At 32.0% G+C, this 16,265-nt stretch overlaps 1 protein-coding gene across 1 annotated transcript; it reads right to left on the bottom strand.

Moving 5' to 3' along the window:
- Positions 1-2,842: 2,842 nt before the first annotated feature.
- LOC143082526 (DNA-binding protein P3A2-like) lies at positions 2,843-15,939 on the bottom strand. Its single transcript, XM_076258245.1, has 9 exons — positions 15,845-15,939; positions 13,654-13,926; positions 12,568-12,682; positions 11,730-11,865; positions 10,950-11,099; positions 9,354-9,512; positions 5,348-5,614; positions 4,049-4,256; positions 2,843-3,313 (listed from the first exon to the last, which is right to left on the bottom strand). Exons 2-9 carry the CDS (start codon positions 13,859-13,861, stop codon positions 3,036-3,038), a joined length of 1,521 nt encoding a protein of 506 aa, XP_076114360.1. The 5' UTR covers positions 13,862-13,926; positions 15,845-15,939; the 3' UTR covers positions 2,843-3,035.
- Between the last annotated feature and the right edge of the window lie 326 nt (positions 15,940-16,265).

Below are 16,265 nucleotides of genomic sequence, written 5' to 3' on the forward strand. Positions count from 1 at the left end.
GAACAGACAATCCATTGTGCACCCAGTGAAGTTTATGTTAAACCAAATACATAATCATAATAAAATACGAACAAACACCATATCATTGTTATACGCGTACTTTCAAATTCAAATCTAAGTTACCAAAAAGAACCTTCTACGGGTATTATAATTGGATTTTCACTCTGAACTAAAATTATCTTATTTTTTTCAGTCGTTCACCAAATCATTAGCGTTGATTAAGAAATAAATTTCAGCCCTGATAATTTGTTTCTTGGTCTATACCTTGTCATGCAAATATTCACGGATTTGTGCAACCTCATTTTTTGTTGTTGCTGACACACTAATTCCTCCGAGAAATGCATTCACTTCATCAAAAACAAGTAAGATAAAAAGAAATTAAATTTCTTTTCGTTGAGACTTGGGGTTTTTCCCCTGTGATACTATTTATAAGTTCAAGGTTGGTTAGTGAGAGTAGTTGTATAACAAGTTCTTGTTTTGGTTATTAATATAGATGGGTAAAATATGCTCGTGAAATACTTTGGCGGTTTAAAAAGTGGGGTCCCGTTATATTATATAAAGAAAATTTGCGGGTGTCATTTATCGAAAGTGCTCGCTCACAGTAACTTCGACAGTTTTTGCAGTTTATTGTGTCATAAGAATGTGTACATATATATGATTATGAATTGTTTTATTATAGTCCATTTAAATGTATTGGACAAATGTGTTTGTATTTATAATATGTTGGTTTATAATGTTATTAAACATTGCTTACTAAAAAAGAAAAACGAAGTTACTGCGAGCAACTAAAACTATATCTAGAGTTTTGTTTTATTTATTATACCAAGGATTTAGTAAAGAAATGTTTTAAATTCGGACGAGCATGCCGAGGGAGAATTTAACACTTAAATATGTACAACAGCAATGGGGAATTAATCCATCTACATCAAGGAACACTATAACTATTAGGCTTAGAAAATCTTCAGAGATTAAATATGGAGAGGATATAGATCTCAAAAGCATAATTTAACCATATGGGCATATCCCAAGCCATGAAACTGCTTGTGGCCATCTAGGGTTTTCCATTGAGTTAATGTTTAATTGAAGTATAACCATATATCGGGTCTACAATTTTTCTTGGTTTAGATTGTTGCTTGTGATGATTAATCATGATTTAATGTTTAAATACGGAGAGGTTTAATATACATAAATATATCAATGTGTGGAATGCTAAGAATCCCTCCTTATTATATATCTATACTGTTCATAGCTTTCATTTACATCAATTTATAACTGATTGCACATGCCTAAATGTTAATTCATGCACATTTCTAGCTTATTTGTATTTCTTTCAGTTGTTAGCACAATCTTAAGTAGTTTCCAACAAGAAGGTTAAATTCAAAATACCCATATAATGATCTGGCTTGTTAAACAGAGAACATAAATACATTTAAATAATATTTATTTACAACTTTTTATATAAAATTAATAGTATTTCCATTAAAAATTGTGACATTATATCATATCAATTCATATCAAACATAAATAACCAGTATAATACAATTAAGGCAAAGAAAAAAGTGCTGTGCTTCAAGTTAGATTTTTATTGAAAGCTCTGGTCATTTGATTTGATTTTTTTGGTCAAAAATAATATTTCAATTGTGTCCATAAAATATGTTCAAAAAATATGGGCTTTCTTCACACAAATTTTCAGTTCAAGGTATAAATCTAAAGCTTTAATTTTATAATTAAATCAATACCACATTTTTTAAAGGTAAAAAACTAAATATTTTTTGGCAAATTTCACCATTAAAACTTTGTAAAACTAGAGGCTCTAAAGAGCCGGTGTCACTCACCGTGGTCCATCTGAATAGTAAACAAAGGACGCAGATGGATTCGTGACAAAATTGTGATTTGGTGATGGTGATGTGTTTGTACATCTTACTTTACTGAACATGTTTGCTGCTTACAATTATCTCTATCTATAATGAACTTGGCCCAGTAGTTTCAGTGGAAAATGTTAGTAAAAATTTACAAATTTTATGAAGTTGTTAAAAATTTACTATTAAGGACAATAACTTCTTAGGTTTTTTTTGGTCATGTTGACTTATTTTAAGGTCTTACTTTGCTGTACATTATAGCTGTTTACAGTTTATCTCTATCTATAATAATATTCAAAATAATAACAAAAAACAGCAAAATTTCTTTAAAATTACCAATTCAGGGGCAGCAACTTAACAACGGGTTGTCTGATCAATCTGAAAATTTCAGGACAGATAGATCTTGACCTAATAAACAATTTTACCCCATGTCAGATTTGCTCTAAATGCTTTGGTTTTTGAGTTATAAGCCAAACACTGCATTTTACCCCTATGTTCTATTTTTAGCTGTGGCTGCCATCTTGGTTGGATGGCCGGGTCATCAGACACATTTTTCAAATTAGATACCCCAAAGATGATTGTGGCCAAATTTTGATTAATTTGGCCCAGTAGTTTCAGAGTAGAAGATTTTTGTAAAAGATTACTAAGATTTACGAAAAATGGTTAAAAATTGACTATAAAGGGCAATAACTCCTAAAGGGGTCAACTGACCATTTCGGTCATGTTGACTTATTTGTAAATCTTATTTTGCTGAACATTATTGCTGTTTACAGTTTATCTCTATCTATAATAATATTCAAGATAATAACCAAAAACAGCAAAATTTCCTTAAAATTACCAGTTCAGGGGCAGCAACCCAACAACAGGTTGTCTGATCCATCTGAAAATACTAAGCAGTTTTCATACACCATGAAGATGAGGAAAACTGAACAATATCTTTCAAACAGAAAAATAGTGAAAATAAAAGAACTCATAAATCTATACTCAGATAATGCTTCCTTTGATTGAGTTTTTTTTTAATGACTTCCATATATTTACTGTCTTTCATCACCTAAAAATAAATCTAACAAAGTAAAAATGAAAGTTGTCCAACTGGGAACACAGCATTTTTTGTCAAAGCCAAAAACAACAATTTAAAAACATAAAGTTTATAATTATGCACCAAAACAACAAGATTCACTGTGGCTGATCAACAGTCATGACTTCAACAGCCTGAGTGGCATCAGGTACTGATGATGTTTGTGGTTTAATGTCCATAGGAGAGGTTTCACTAGGTGCCGAGACCATGGTTATCTGACCAAGGTGTTGGGCAAGATGAGGCTGCAGCTGTTGTTGTATATGTTGTATTTGTTGTTGTGTGAGTTGTGGCGTTGAATGAGACAGCTGTGAGGGATCGATGGCTGTTAACGTTCCTGTCATTGACTGGTACATGGATACAGGGATAGTTACTATTCCTGAAAAGAATAAAGCAGAAGGTTGGGTTATGCATTTAATATTGAACAATTATAAAAAAAAAAATTGTCAAGAAATTAATTTAGTTTACTTATATTATAATTTATTCAATGTGATGTTATAAATTGAAAATAACTTTTTTAGGTAAATCAAGGTCTTTTTTTTTTTTATTTGCTAATAATGCTAAGATGTGTCGTGAATAAAATGATAATAAAACAAGAATTTGTCCTCAGTACATGGATGCCCTATCCACACTTTCATTCTATGTTTAATGGACTGTGAAAATTGGGGAATATCTCTAATTTGGCATTAAAAGTAAAAAGATCATATCATAGGTAACATGTATAATAAGTTTCAAGCTGTTTGAACTTCGACTTCATCAAAAACTACCTCGACCAAAACTTTAACCTGAAGTGTGATGAACGAACGAACGAACAAATGAACAGACGCACAGACGCGAAAACATAATATCCATATATGGGGCATAAAAAATTAAAAAGAAATTTTGTAAAAAGTGTTCTTTTCATGCCCAATTATATTATGAGATATATTTTTTAACCTTTACCAAGCATGTGTAGGATTCAAATTATAGCATTACAAAGTCAATTATCATTCTTGTCACAAAAAAGTATCAGGTACTGGATATTTTTATACCAATTTTATACACAAAAACAATTTCTGACATAAATTTTGTGAAGTCAGTTAATAATATTAAATATTAATTTGTTTTTATATACCTCCTATCTGTCCATCATTGGTAAATACGATTTGACCATTCTGGTTTATTGGAAGAGCTGCCATTTGTGAAGGATTATCACCACCCATATCTAGACTTACAGTACCAATCTGACTGTTAAATGACTGGGACATATCTGTATTTTGATTGGATGATGATTCAGCCAATGTCTGTACTGCTTGTGTTGCCTCATGCTGAGGTGTATTTATCTATTCAAAATGACATAAATATATATTAAAGTTATTTTCTATAACTATATATTCTATAATATATAAATTGCGTTTATAAATATGTTAATGCTTTTTTTCTTTTAATATGTCATCTCAATTATATTCTTTTCTAAGATAAATTGTATCTGTGTGAACTTCATTGTCTTTCTCTAAGGTTGCAAACTTCAGTTGTAAATCATTTTCTATCAATAATTTGAAAGACTTTAATGGTTTACTTTTACAAATTGTGACTTGGATGGAGATTTGTCTCATTGGCACTCATACCACATCTTCTTATATCTATACATTTATAATACAATATTTCATTAACAAAGCATATATACTACATTTCCCTTTTAGAAATTGTTAACAAGACATTAATCATAACAAACAATAAAGCCAGAATGCTCAATAGATACTTTTGTTACAATCTAATAATAGTTATTTCCCCTGCTTCAGTAACTGTTTAACATGTCTTTCTTTTAAAACCTATTCTCAACTAGTTAATAAAATCCAATGAAAATCTTGTAAAAGGTATAGGTGAAATATTCAGGCAATAATAAAATTTTGTTACAAAATATGGTAACCGACAGAGCAAAACCAGCATAACCCCAACTTTTCCCTTAAAACATATTAAATGGGATATATTGAATAAATTATCGACGATTTGTTTATAAATATGTGATATTTGATTCAGGCCATTCAATAGGAGGCGGTACCTGGTACTTTTACCCTCCTATGCTATTGACAAGTACCTCCTAAATGTAGGAATTTTTACATAAGGTATTCATGAAAATAAATTAAAAAGTACCACCTAGAAACGTGGAAAGTACCAGTCATCATGAAAGATAATGAAACCCCTGTTGATTCTCCTACAAGAGAAACAAAAATCTGATTCTCCCTGACTAAATAAGTTGAAAATTTCAATTGTCCAAAGATTTGATATGTATATAAGTATATAACTTCATTCAAATTTGAAGGGAGTCAATAAAGATAGAAAATGTTATCAAATTGTAGTGATGATAGACAGAACAATGTACAGACAAATATATACTGTGCAACTCTATTATCTGGAGATGATATCTACTTACACATTGTACAACAGTGGCTTGTGTGCCATCAGGTAAAGTGACAATTGACTGTGGTGCTGCATCTATCTGTATAATCGACACTGTACCGTCAGGATTGTTAATGGTCTGTACCATTGTTCCACCAAAGTTCTGTGGCTGATGGTGAACATGGTGCGTCTGATTAGCACTACTCTGATTATCATCTTGAAACACATGTAAAAGATCGTCTCGTCCATGATGTTTATAACAGTTCTTAACAATTGTTCTTAAAGCTTCAGTCCATGATACCTGTAAATAAATACAATATCATCATTATTAGTTATTATTACTGTAAAGAAGCTTTTTCAATGTAATAAAAGCCACAACAAATCGATACATCTAGTTAAAAATTTTGAACATGTCAAGAACTAAAGTACAAAACAGCATTATACAAATGTAGAAGTCAAATTAAATTCCATGTGGTGAACCAACGCCTGTGTGAATCATTTCGTTAGAGTCCCTGAAAATGTAGAAGTCGTAAATACTATTTCTGTATTAATGCTTTTTTGGGGGGTTTGAGAGGGGAGACTTTTGTTATCAACTGATCACAATTTCAATGGAGAGGGAGGGTTGAGATATAAAACAACTAGTTTAAACTAGAGGCTCTAAAGAGCCTGTGTCGCTCACCTTGGTCTATGTGAATATTAAAGGAAGCAGATGGATTCATGACAAAATTGTGTTTTGGTGATGGTGATGTGTTTGTACATCTTACTTTACTGAACATTCTTGCTGCTTAAAATTATCTCTATCTATAATGAACTTGGCCCATTAGTTTCAGTGGAAAATGTTAGTAAAAATTTACAAATTTTATGAAAATTGTTAAAAATTGACTATAAAGAACAATAACTCCTAAGGGGGTCAATTGACCATTTCGGTCATGTTGACTTATTTGTAAATCTTACTTTGCTGAACATTATTGTTGTTTACAGTTTATCTCTATCAATAATAATATTCAAGATAATGACCAAAAACAGCAAAATTTCCTTAAAACTAACAATCCAGGGTCAGCAACCCAACAACGGGTTGTCCGATTCATCTAAAAATTTCAGAGCAGATAAATGTTGACCTGATAAACAATTTTACTCCATGTCAGATTTGCTCTAAATGCTTTGGGTTTTGAGTTATAAGCCAAAAACTGCATTTTACCCCATGTTCTATTTTTAGCCATGGCGGCCATCTTGGTTGGATGGCCGGGTTACCGGACACATTTTTCAAACTACTAACCCAAAAGATGATTGTGGCCAAGTTTGGATTAATTTGGCCAAGTAGTTTCAGAGGAGAAGATTTTTGTAAAAGATTACTAAGATTTACGAAAAATGGTTAAAAATTGACTATAAAGGGCAATAACTCCTAAAGGGGTCAACTGACCATTTCAGGCATGTTGACTTATTTGTAAATCTTACTTTGGTGAACATTATTGCTGTTTATAGTTTATCTCTATCTATAATAATATTCAAGATAATAACCAAAAAGAGCAAAATTTCCTTAAAATTACTAATTCAGGGCCAGCAACCCAACAACGGGTTGTCCGATTCATCTGAAAATTTCAGGGCAGATAGATCTTGAACTGATAAACAATTTTACCCCATGTCAGATTTGCTCTAAATGCTTTGGGTTTTGAGTTATAAGCCAAAAACTGCATTTTACCCCATGTTCTATTTTTAGCCATGGCGGCCATCTTGGTTTGATGGCCGGGTCACCGGACACATTTTTCAAACTACTAACCTAAAAGATGATTGTGGCCAAGTTTGGATTAATTTGGCCAAGTAGTTTCAGAGGAGAAGATTTTTGTAAAATATTACTAAGATTTACGAAAAATGGTTAAAAATTGACTATAAAGGGCAATAACTCCTAAAGGGGTCAACTGACCATTTCAGTCATGTTGGCTTATTTGTAAATCTTACTTTGCTGAACATTATTGCTGTTTACTGTTTATCTCTATCTATAATAATATTCAAGATAATAACCAAAAACAGCAAAATTTCCTTAAAATTACTAATTCAGGGGCAGCAACCCAACAACGGGTTATCCGATTCATCTGAAAATTTCAGGGCAGATAGATCTTCCCCTGTTTATCAATTCTACCCAATGTCAGATTTGCTCTAAATGCTTTGGTTTTTGAGTTATAAGCCAAAAACTGCATTTTACCCCTATGTTCTATTTTTAGCCATGGCGGCCATCTTGGATGGTTGGCCGGGTCACCGGACACATTTTTTAAACTAGATACCCCAATGATGATTGTGGCCAAGTTTGGTTTAATTTGGCCCAGTAGTTTCAGAGGAGAAGATTTTTGTAAAAGTTAACGACGACGACGGACGACGGACGACGACGGACGCCAAGTGATGAGAAAAGCTCACTTGGCCTTTTAGGCCAGGTGAGCTAAAAAGGGGGACAAAAGATACCAGAGGGACAGTCAAACTCATAAATCAAAAATAAACTGACAATGCCTGGCTAAAATCGAAAGAAGACAAACAGACAAACAATAGAACACATGACACAACATAGAAAACTAAAGAATAAGCAACACGAACCCCACCAAAAAATAGGGGTGATCTCAGGTGCTCCGAAAGGGTAAGCAGATATTGCTCCACATGTGGCACCCATTGTGTTACTGATGTTATAATGTTTAGTGTTATCCCTGACAACTGTTCATGTGCCTGTGCTGAGTCAAAAAGGTTATGTCTTTTGATGTATCTCAACAGTAATTGTCATTTTGAGAATCACTACAGCTGGGGAATTCAGAAGATATATTTTATTGCTTGAAGTGTTTTTAAATATTTTCAGAATCATTGAATATTAAATAAATTTGGAAGATATCCATCTTTCTTAGGCCTTGGTGATCTCCTGATTTCTTCATAGTTTAAACAATATAATTTATATAGATGAATTGAGAACTGATAGAAATCCTAGATATAAATGTTAAAATAGTAAATGAACAGCTGCTCCATGAGCACATGATACTTTTCAACTACTTTTAAGTTCCATAACTTTGCTACATGTATGGCATATCAGAAAATTTATAAAACAAACAGCTGGGCCATGAACAATTGATACACCCTTCAATTTTTCAAAGAATAAAGTTCAGTTACTTTTCAATGTCATATCAGAAACTCATGAAAAACTAAAGGAAGGTTATCTCAATAGATATAAAGCAGTCACCAAAGTTTCATGAAAACTATAGAAAGCATTTTCGAGTTATTGTTCGAAAATTGGAAAATCCCCCTTTTTATAATGAATAAAACCCCATTACTTTGAAACTTAAAATCTAAAATTTAAGCTCATGTCAAAAGATATAAACAATTCACCAAAGTTTCAAGCAAATTGATGAAAGTGTTATTGAGCTATTCTTTGAAAACTTGAAAATTCCTCCTTTTTAAATGGGAAAAAAAACCCCAACAAAATCAGAAACTTAAAATCTAAATTTATAAAAAAGGAAAAGGGAGCTTACGTCAATAGATATGAACAACTCAACAAAGTTTCATGCCAATTGGTTAAACAATAAATTACAATATGTCAGCGGGATCCCAACCCTCTTGTTGTACTGTTAAACCACTGTCCCAGGTTAATGGGAGGGTTGGGATCCCACTAACATGTCTAACCCGCCACATTACGAATGCATGTGTCTGTCCCAAGTCATGAGCCTGAATTCAGTGGTTGTTGTTCGTTTATGTGTTACATATTTGTTTTTTCATTCATTTTTTGTACATTAATAATGCCATTAGTTTTCTCGTTTGAATTGTTTTACATTGTTAATTCATGGCCTTTTATAGCTGACTATGCAGTATAGGCTTTGCTCATTGTTGAAGGCCGTACGGTGACCTGTAGTTGTTAGTTTCTGTGTCATTTTGGACTCCTGTGGAGAATTGTCTCATTGGCAATCATACCCCATCTTCTTTTTTGTATTCACAGTAATTTCTGATAGAGGTGAAGTGATATCAAAGTTAAAATTGTTCATTGAGTCAAATATTCTGTGAGTGTAATCATTTACCCGTTTTTTATCCTCGTCTGTGCGTGCATCACTTCTGACATTGGCCCAGGGCAAATCAGAAGGCCACCAAGGTGGTCTGCATTCTTCTTTTCCCCAGCCTGGCTTACTGCGACCAGTTGAGTATTTTAACATTTCTGGGATGAAATTTCTCAGCTGGGCCTGAAATACAAAACATTAAAAAGTCGTAACAAATCATAAAATAGTTAAATTCATTTCATATTCAGGACTGGTGTTAAAATTCTACTTAAATTAATTGTCTTGAAATCATTTTTAAGCATGTGCTACAAAAACAAAAAATAGTTACTTCTTGTGGTTAATATATATATTTAACAAACATGTACATGTATTTTTGTATTCACTATTGTCATGATTGTAAATTCTAATTACATGATTAAAAAAAAAGTCTTCACAAGTATTTTTAATCTTGAATTAATGATTTGTGGTATTTTATCAAAAAATTCTGTACATTAATTTTTTTGCTGTTTTTATTTTTACATCAACATTTGATAAAACAATGAAAAATTTAAAATCAAAAACTGTTATGATTTATTTAAATGACAATTGGCAGCTTGAAAAATAATAATCAACAATATATTAAGACAATTCATGATTTTGCAATGGAACATGAGGAAACCTAACAAAATTAGTTTATCAAAAAAATCTACAATGTATTTACTGTAAATTAGAATATACGGATACAGATTGCTTTCATTTTACATGTTGAACTACAAATCAAATATTGGAACGTCATGACTGTGTCTATCAGGTTACAAGAGCGCAATTATTCTTAATGCATTTTCCATAGGGTACCAATGGTGTTCCGTAATTTTTTTCTCGAAGACTACTCAAACTAGGGGAAAACGGGTAGCACTTCCTGTCACTAGAAATGCCAGTGTTGCATTACAACCAAAAAAATAAATACGGTCATGCGGCTCAAATTGACTTAAAATGCAGTTGAAAAAGATTGTCTATTTTTTTCGCTTAATGAAAAAGGCATATCTTTAATGGCTCCGACGTGCAGAAATGGAAGATATTTTCTATACTTCGTAAAATGTGAATATGATTTTCGGCAATTTGTACACCTAATTGGATAAGCTTTCGATTAAATGTAATTCCAATCCTGTATCATCCAATCAGAAGCCGTATAGGATTCTATTCTGAGTACCATCTTGGGGTAAGAAACTTGCCGGTAAAATGTAAACAAATAATTGCGCTCTTGTTACCATCAAAATAACATACTTTGGCAATATTATGAATTGGGTTATTTCCCTTTGTTCATCAAATTGAAAGTATAACGAATAAATTTATACCATGAACATAATATCTTTTTTTTAATGAAATTGTTTTCTTTAAAATCATGGTTTTAATCACAAATTTTTATATACATGTAAATAAGATACTAGAGGATAAATAATCAATAAATTGCTTGATACAATCCAAAGAATATATGCCTCATTACATTTTGTTGTTCCTATTCACATGTAGAAAATAGTTTGCACTAGTCATTTGTAACAAATCCCAATACAAATACTCTTGTTAATACTCTAAAGATTCTGAGGCTGTTTGAAGACACCTGACCTATTTTCATAATCTTACTTGAGTCATTTTATCTACTGGTGTAGGAATACCATCAATCACCAGGGGAGGTAATTCATGCAAACCAGAATTATCTGCTTGACTTGGTGGAGCTTGTTCTGCTAAAGATGTCTCCAAGTCCTGAAGGATCATTGGTTTGTTGTTTCTAATCTGCAAAACAATAAAACAATACTGCTCATCATTTGTCCAAACTAAGCTAGCTTCAAGGCAAACACAAAAAGGTGCTCAAAATATGGAATAATGGATCATTGCCTTATTTCTAAAATTTATTTTGAAAAATGAAATGTTTAAGTTTTGAGAAGGATACACAAAGACAAATAATAGACAGCCCTATAAAGAAGAATAAAACCAATACATGAATATTAGTAAACTAAAGGAATAGAGTTTGCATTGTTGTTCTTTGTCTGAAAAGTTATGATTTTTTTCAAAATTCATCTATTTACAACCGAACACTCTCAGTCTGGCAAAGTTCAATGATTTTTTTAGTAAATAAATCTGTGAATACCAAAAACCTGCATTATAAGAACAACTTAGTTTCGACATGTTTTCTATATTTGCTGCAATATCTATGAGATATTATGACCACAACCCTGTTGTTGCAGTAAATTTTTCATAGATCATTTACATTTGGTAAAATCTGTCAAAAATATGACATTTTTAGTTTAAGTATAGACAAATTTGTATTGTTGACAACTGTATGCTGCCCACTTAATTTCATTTTATTAGTCTCTCATTGAAGCGTACCCAATATCTCCTTTCATATGTACATTTTGAACCTACCACACTCTCAAGAGGTTGTGATCCAAATACTTTATATGCATGAACAGATTGTGACATTTTACCAGGAGTACAGCATAACACAATGGCCTGTTGTCCAACTCTGGTTGTGTATTCTTCTATTGTTGCTTTCAACTTCCTAAAATAAGCATATATGTACATAAGAAAACAATATGTATATATTAATTATTCAATCTACAAAATGCAGCTGACAAAATGTATCTAAAAAATACCCCCATAAAGACAGGAGAGAGTTTCTGCTCCAAGTTGAAGGCCTCACTTTGAAATGAACTAATAAAGTGTTGCCTCTTTCATTTTAGGGTTTTTCATGTGTGTGTTAAGTGATATTTTCATGAATAGTGATACACCATTATTTCTGACAAGTTAAAAATGGATGTTACATACCTAATAATTTTAAATGAAGATGATTTTTTTTTTTTTTTTCATTAAGCCTATATATAGCTAGCTAAATGTATTACTGACATCACTTGAAATACTATCCAAGAGTTCATTCATTTTTTTTCATGTAATCCTTTTTCATGACTTTGAAGAGTGTTTTGTTGATTTTTTGTACACTAAATGCTATCAAACTATTCTAGAATGAAATTGTCTCAAACTATCTAAGATTTTTTTTCTAAACTACAAATGTAACGTGGATTCATTATAATGCCCGCGATATGATTATTTATAGGTAAAAGTTAGCCATGAAATCCTATTCCCCCCAAAAATATATTTGTTCATGACTTTACAAGGATTCCAGGAGATGTATAAGTTTAAATAGATCATGTACATGTATATGTTTTATAAACAGTGATATCTTGGAAATGCCATTCAAACCAACCTTAGAAGTCTGGTCTGTTGTCGTTTACGTTTTGATGGATTTGTCTCAAAATGATGTGGGTGCTTCCTCTTCCTGGCTGATGCAATGGCAGCAGCTGCTGCTACACCAATAGGTCCTGTGTAAAATAAAATGTAAATCTAAGTTATTACCACAGGAGACATAACACATTTTAAAATAACTCAGGTTTCAAATAACCTGAATAATGTCAGTCATTATATTCGGCCGATCTCTGATTGCTACATTAACCTTGATAGGCTATATGCCGCTTAAGGGCGCAGAATTATTCCAGTAACGTTTCAAACAGAGTTTATAAGGAAGACTGAATAAACTTCTGAAACCTTTTATATATTTTGATAATTTCAGTCAAAAATACATGTCCTCTACAAAACTTGAGGCCGTTAGTTTTCTCGTTTGAATTGTTTTACACTGTCTTATCGGGGCCTTTTATAGCTGACTATGCAGTATGGGCTTTGCTCATTGTTAAAGGCCGTACGGTGACCTATAGTTGTTAATGTCTGTGTCATTTTGGTCTTTTGTGGATAGTTGTCTCATTGGCAATCATACCACATCTTCTTTTTTATATTTGAAAATATCTCATACCAATGATGGCTATACTACATGTACATGTATTACAAAATTCATATATATGTGGTAAATCTTTTGTTGCAGTTTTTAAAAAGGGTAATTGCAAGTCAACTATACTGATGCAAACTAGTTTATCATCTTTATCTATGAAGTGAAATGATCACTGACTCCTTGATAATTCCTGGTACATGCCTGGTAAGCCTACACACTCATGACAAACGTTGTCCAGTCAGAAACTTAAAAACACATTTTGCTAAGAACAATATATCTTAAAAAACATAAAAATTAAAATGTGAGTGTTCAATCATGTTTGTCAAAGTTTTAGTTTTCAATTTATAAATACTGTCCTTTCTGCATTATCCAATCAAGTTTGTTAAAGATGCCATTTAATCTATATTTATGACAAAAAGCTATTGTCCAAAAACATAAATCTAAATGTTTAGAAGGCATCTAATTTTTTCCAGTTTTTTACTCTACTTCACAACATGGAATAAAAGCTACCTGCTGCAGCCAACTGTGCTGTTACATCATCATTAACAGCATTACTGTACAAGTCGTTGGCATCAAATGAACTCTCTGGAGAACTGGGTTCACTGATATCGTCACTCATCATACCCGAAGTATAGGCATTGTTATTACTGTTAGTCAGGTGACCAATCTGAATTCCTTCTGAAGTTGTCACCTGTATGGTATTCATTTTGAACTCCATGTTGAAATCTTTGCTTCTGTGATTTAGCTCTGAGAGCCTTTTTATCCTTTTCTTGTTCAATCATTCTACAAAAAGAAAGAAATATTGCAATGAATGTACCTAAATTTCATCTTTTAAGCAATAGGAATAGATACTAGAATTGCTACAGCAAGTGATAGTAAATGTAACCCTCCTTAATTGGAAAATGCCAATATTAAAGCAGTAGTCATTTCAAAAATTTAAAGCATGTACATTACCTCTGGGGTTTTTTTTGTTTGAGATTTTCCTGAAAGAGCCTTTTAAAGTAAACTATAATTTGTTTTGCTCATTGTTGAAAACTGAAGTGACTTATATTTGCTTACATCTATGGCATTCAGACACTGGTGGATAGTTGTCCCACATAATTTAGCAATCATACCACATCTTTTCAATGTTTAAAATTGTCACTTGAACACATACAGTGTATACATGGTAAGAGTCATGTCAAAATCTTATCACTTCTGACCAGTCGTATTACATGACCTTTTTGTTGAAAAATCTTAATCTTCGAGATAATGTTGTTGATATGTACATATATAAAGTAATACATTGTTCCTCATGTCAGCAATCTGTAGCTGCAAAACCCTAGTTTTATACATGTTAGATCCTGATATTTATTGTACCTAAATTGTCAAAAATATCACAATGTCCTAAGAGCTATGGTCATGAAGCTTAGCAGACTACTGTTTGTACTCAAAACTTCTGTTATTTAATAAAATGGCAGGTAACAGGTAATATACATTGTTGCAACTGGCCCTCGACATGCTGAATCATCATTTTTAGTGTACTACACAAATATTGTTGTTGCCAAGTTTAATTTATCCATTGAAACTTATTAGCTTTTAGAAACATTTGTAAGCCTTCTACATAAACGTATTCACACTTTTTGGTATTTACATGTAGCTGTATTTTGCTCCGAATGACCTTTGATCTACCCGGAATCACCTTTTGACATCAAGCAACTTTTAATTGTGACGTCAAATGCTTTTAATGATGTCAAAGTTTACGAGAACCTGTGTGAGTTTACATAATGGCGAACAAATTTCCATACAAGTGTAAAAATGTCTATTTTAATCAGCAATTGCAAGTTGTGTTTGACGAATGAGTTGTAAACACCAGTTGCAGACGGCATAAAAGATGTCATTGAAAAATCCCTTCTTACTGTCAAGGAATAAATATCATGCAAGTTTAGGTTTGTGTTTATTATTTTGTGGACTTGCTTTTTGCCCTTTTTTGCAATTTTTCTGGAGTAGTTTCTCATAAGAATTAAAGATTTATCATTAAAATGATTTTCAATATTTGTGCTAATCCTGTGTGATATCTATTTATAAGTGTCTGCATCAGTGTCACCAACTTCAACTGCAGTTTGTAGTGTAAAAAAGGAAATATCATTGGTAAGGGAGTTAATTCAAATTTTAAATGGTCGCCATTTTATGTTTATTTTATGCACCTTGTGAAAAAAGGCGAAAGCCTTGATAATCTAGTCATATTAAAACGACTCAATTTATGAAAACAATTCCACGTGTTTCTTGCTTTCTATTTATCTGTCAAAAATCGTCAACATGCGCAAAACAAATTGGATTCAGATGACATGCGTCCGGCTTTGGACTTGCGCGTCCGAGGAATTGGTCACCGTAGGAACTCGCTCAGAATTTTTAAATGGGATTGCAAAAGACTATTTTAGTAACGAGAGGGCATAATGTAATCAGTTGTTGAACTGCTTTCTTTATTTTAAGGTCATAATATCTCGTTTAGTTGATTATTTTATCGTTCTTCTGGGAGGTGCGCGAGTGGCAACTGCAATGGGGACATGCGCACAGTAGAAAATAAACTTACTTTCTGATGTTATGAGGACATTTCCTTGAGTTTAGGTCAAATTAATTGTAGAAAAGTTTATAACAGAAAAGAAAAAAATAGGTGTGGTGTTTGTTTTCACAATGTTTTACCCTCAGATCGAAAACTCACCATTTTAACAAAGCAAAATTAATAATTCGATGCAGGAATATTCATCCGCCGTCGATGACTAACTACACATTTTAACTGATCCATCCGACACAAAACATAACAGGATTTAACATACATCAATTTAAAAAAAAAAATCTTAAACAAGTCTTAAAATAAATATATCTGAACAATGATTACACTCAGATCGTAAGATTTTATGATACCAAAGTAAATGTTCTTTCCCTTTTAGCTTTATTCTTAATTATCCCCGCAAAATAAAATCAAATTACGGTAGCCTTAATATACATAAGATTTTTTTCCAGTTTAATATTCAGTTTAACAAGGACATCATTTTGTAAATATACTGTATATATATAAATAAATCCTGGATATTAATAAATGATCTTTTCTAAATACTTGATAGTTGTAAATAGGGAATACT

Source organism: Mytilus galloprovincialis, chromosome 1 (assembly GCF_965363235.1).
Source record: "Mytilus galloprovincialis chromosome 1, xbMytGall1.hap1.1, whole genome shotgun sequence".
In the NCBI taxonomy this organism is placed as follows: domain Eukaryota; kingdom Metazoa; phylum Mollusca; class Bivalvia; order Mytilida; family Mytilidae; genus Mytilus; species Mytilus galloprovincialis.

Bases quoted from the DNA above. Each gene is read 5' to 3' on its own strand.
- LOC143082526 (XM_076258245.1), bottom strand. From the start codon at position 13,861: ATGGAGTTCAAAATGAATACCATACAGGTGACAACTTCAGAAGGAATT. The intron at 12,683-13,653 runs GTAGCTTTTATT...TATTTTACACAG, and splicing joins AGCACAGTTGGCTGCAGCAG to GACCTATTGGTGTAGCAGCA. The intron at 4,257-5,347 runs GTAAGTAGATAT...CATTTTGAATAG, and splicing joins AAGCCACTGTTGTACAATGT to ATAAATACACCTCAGCATGA.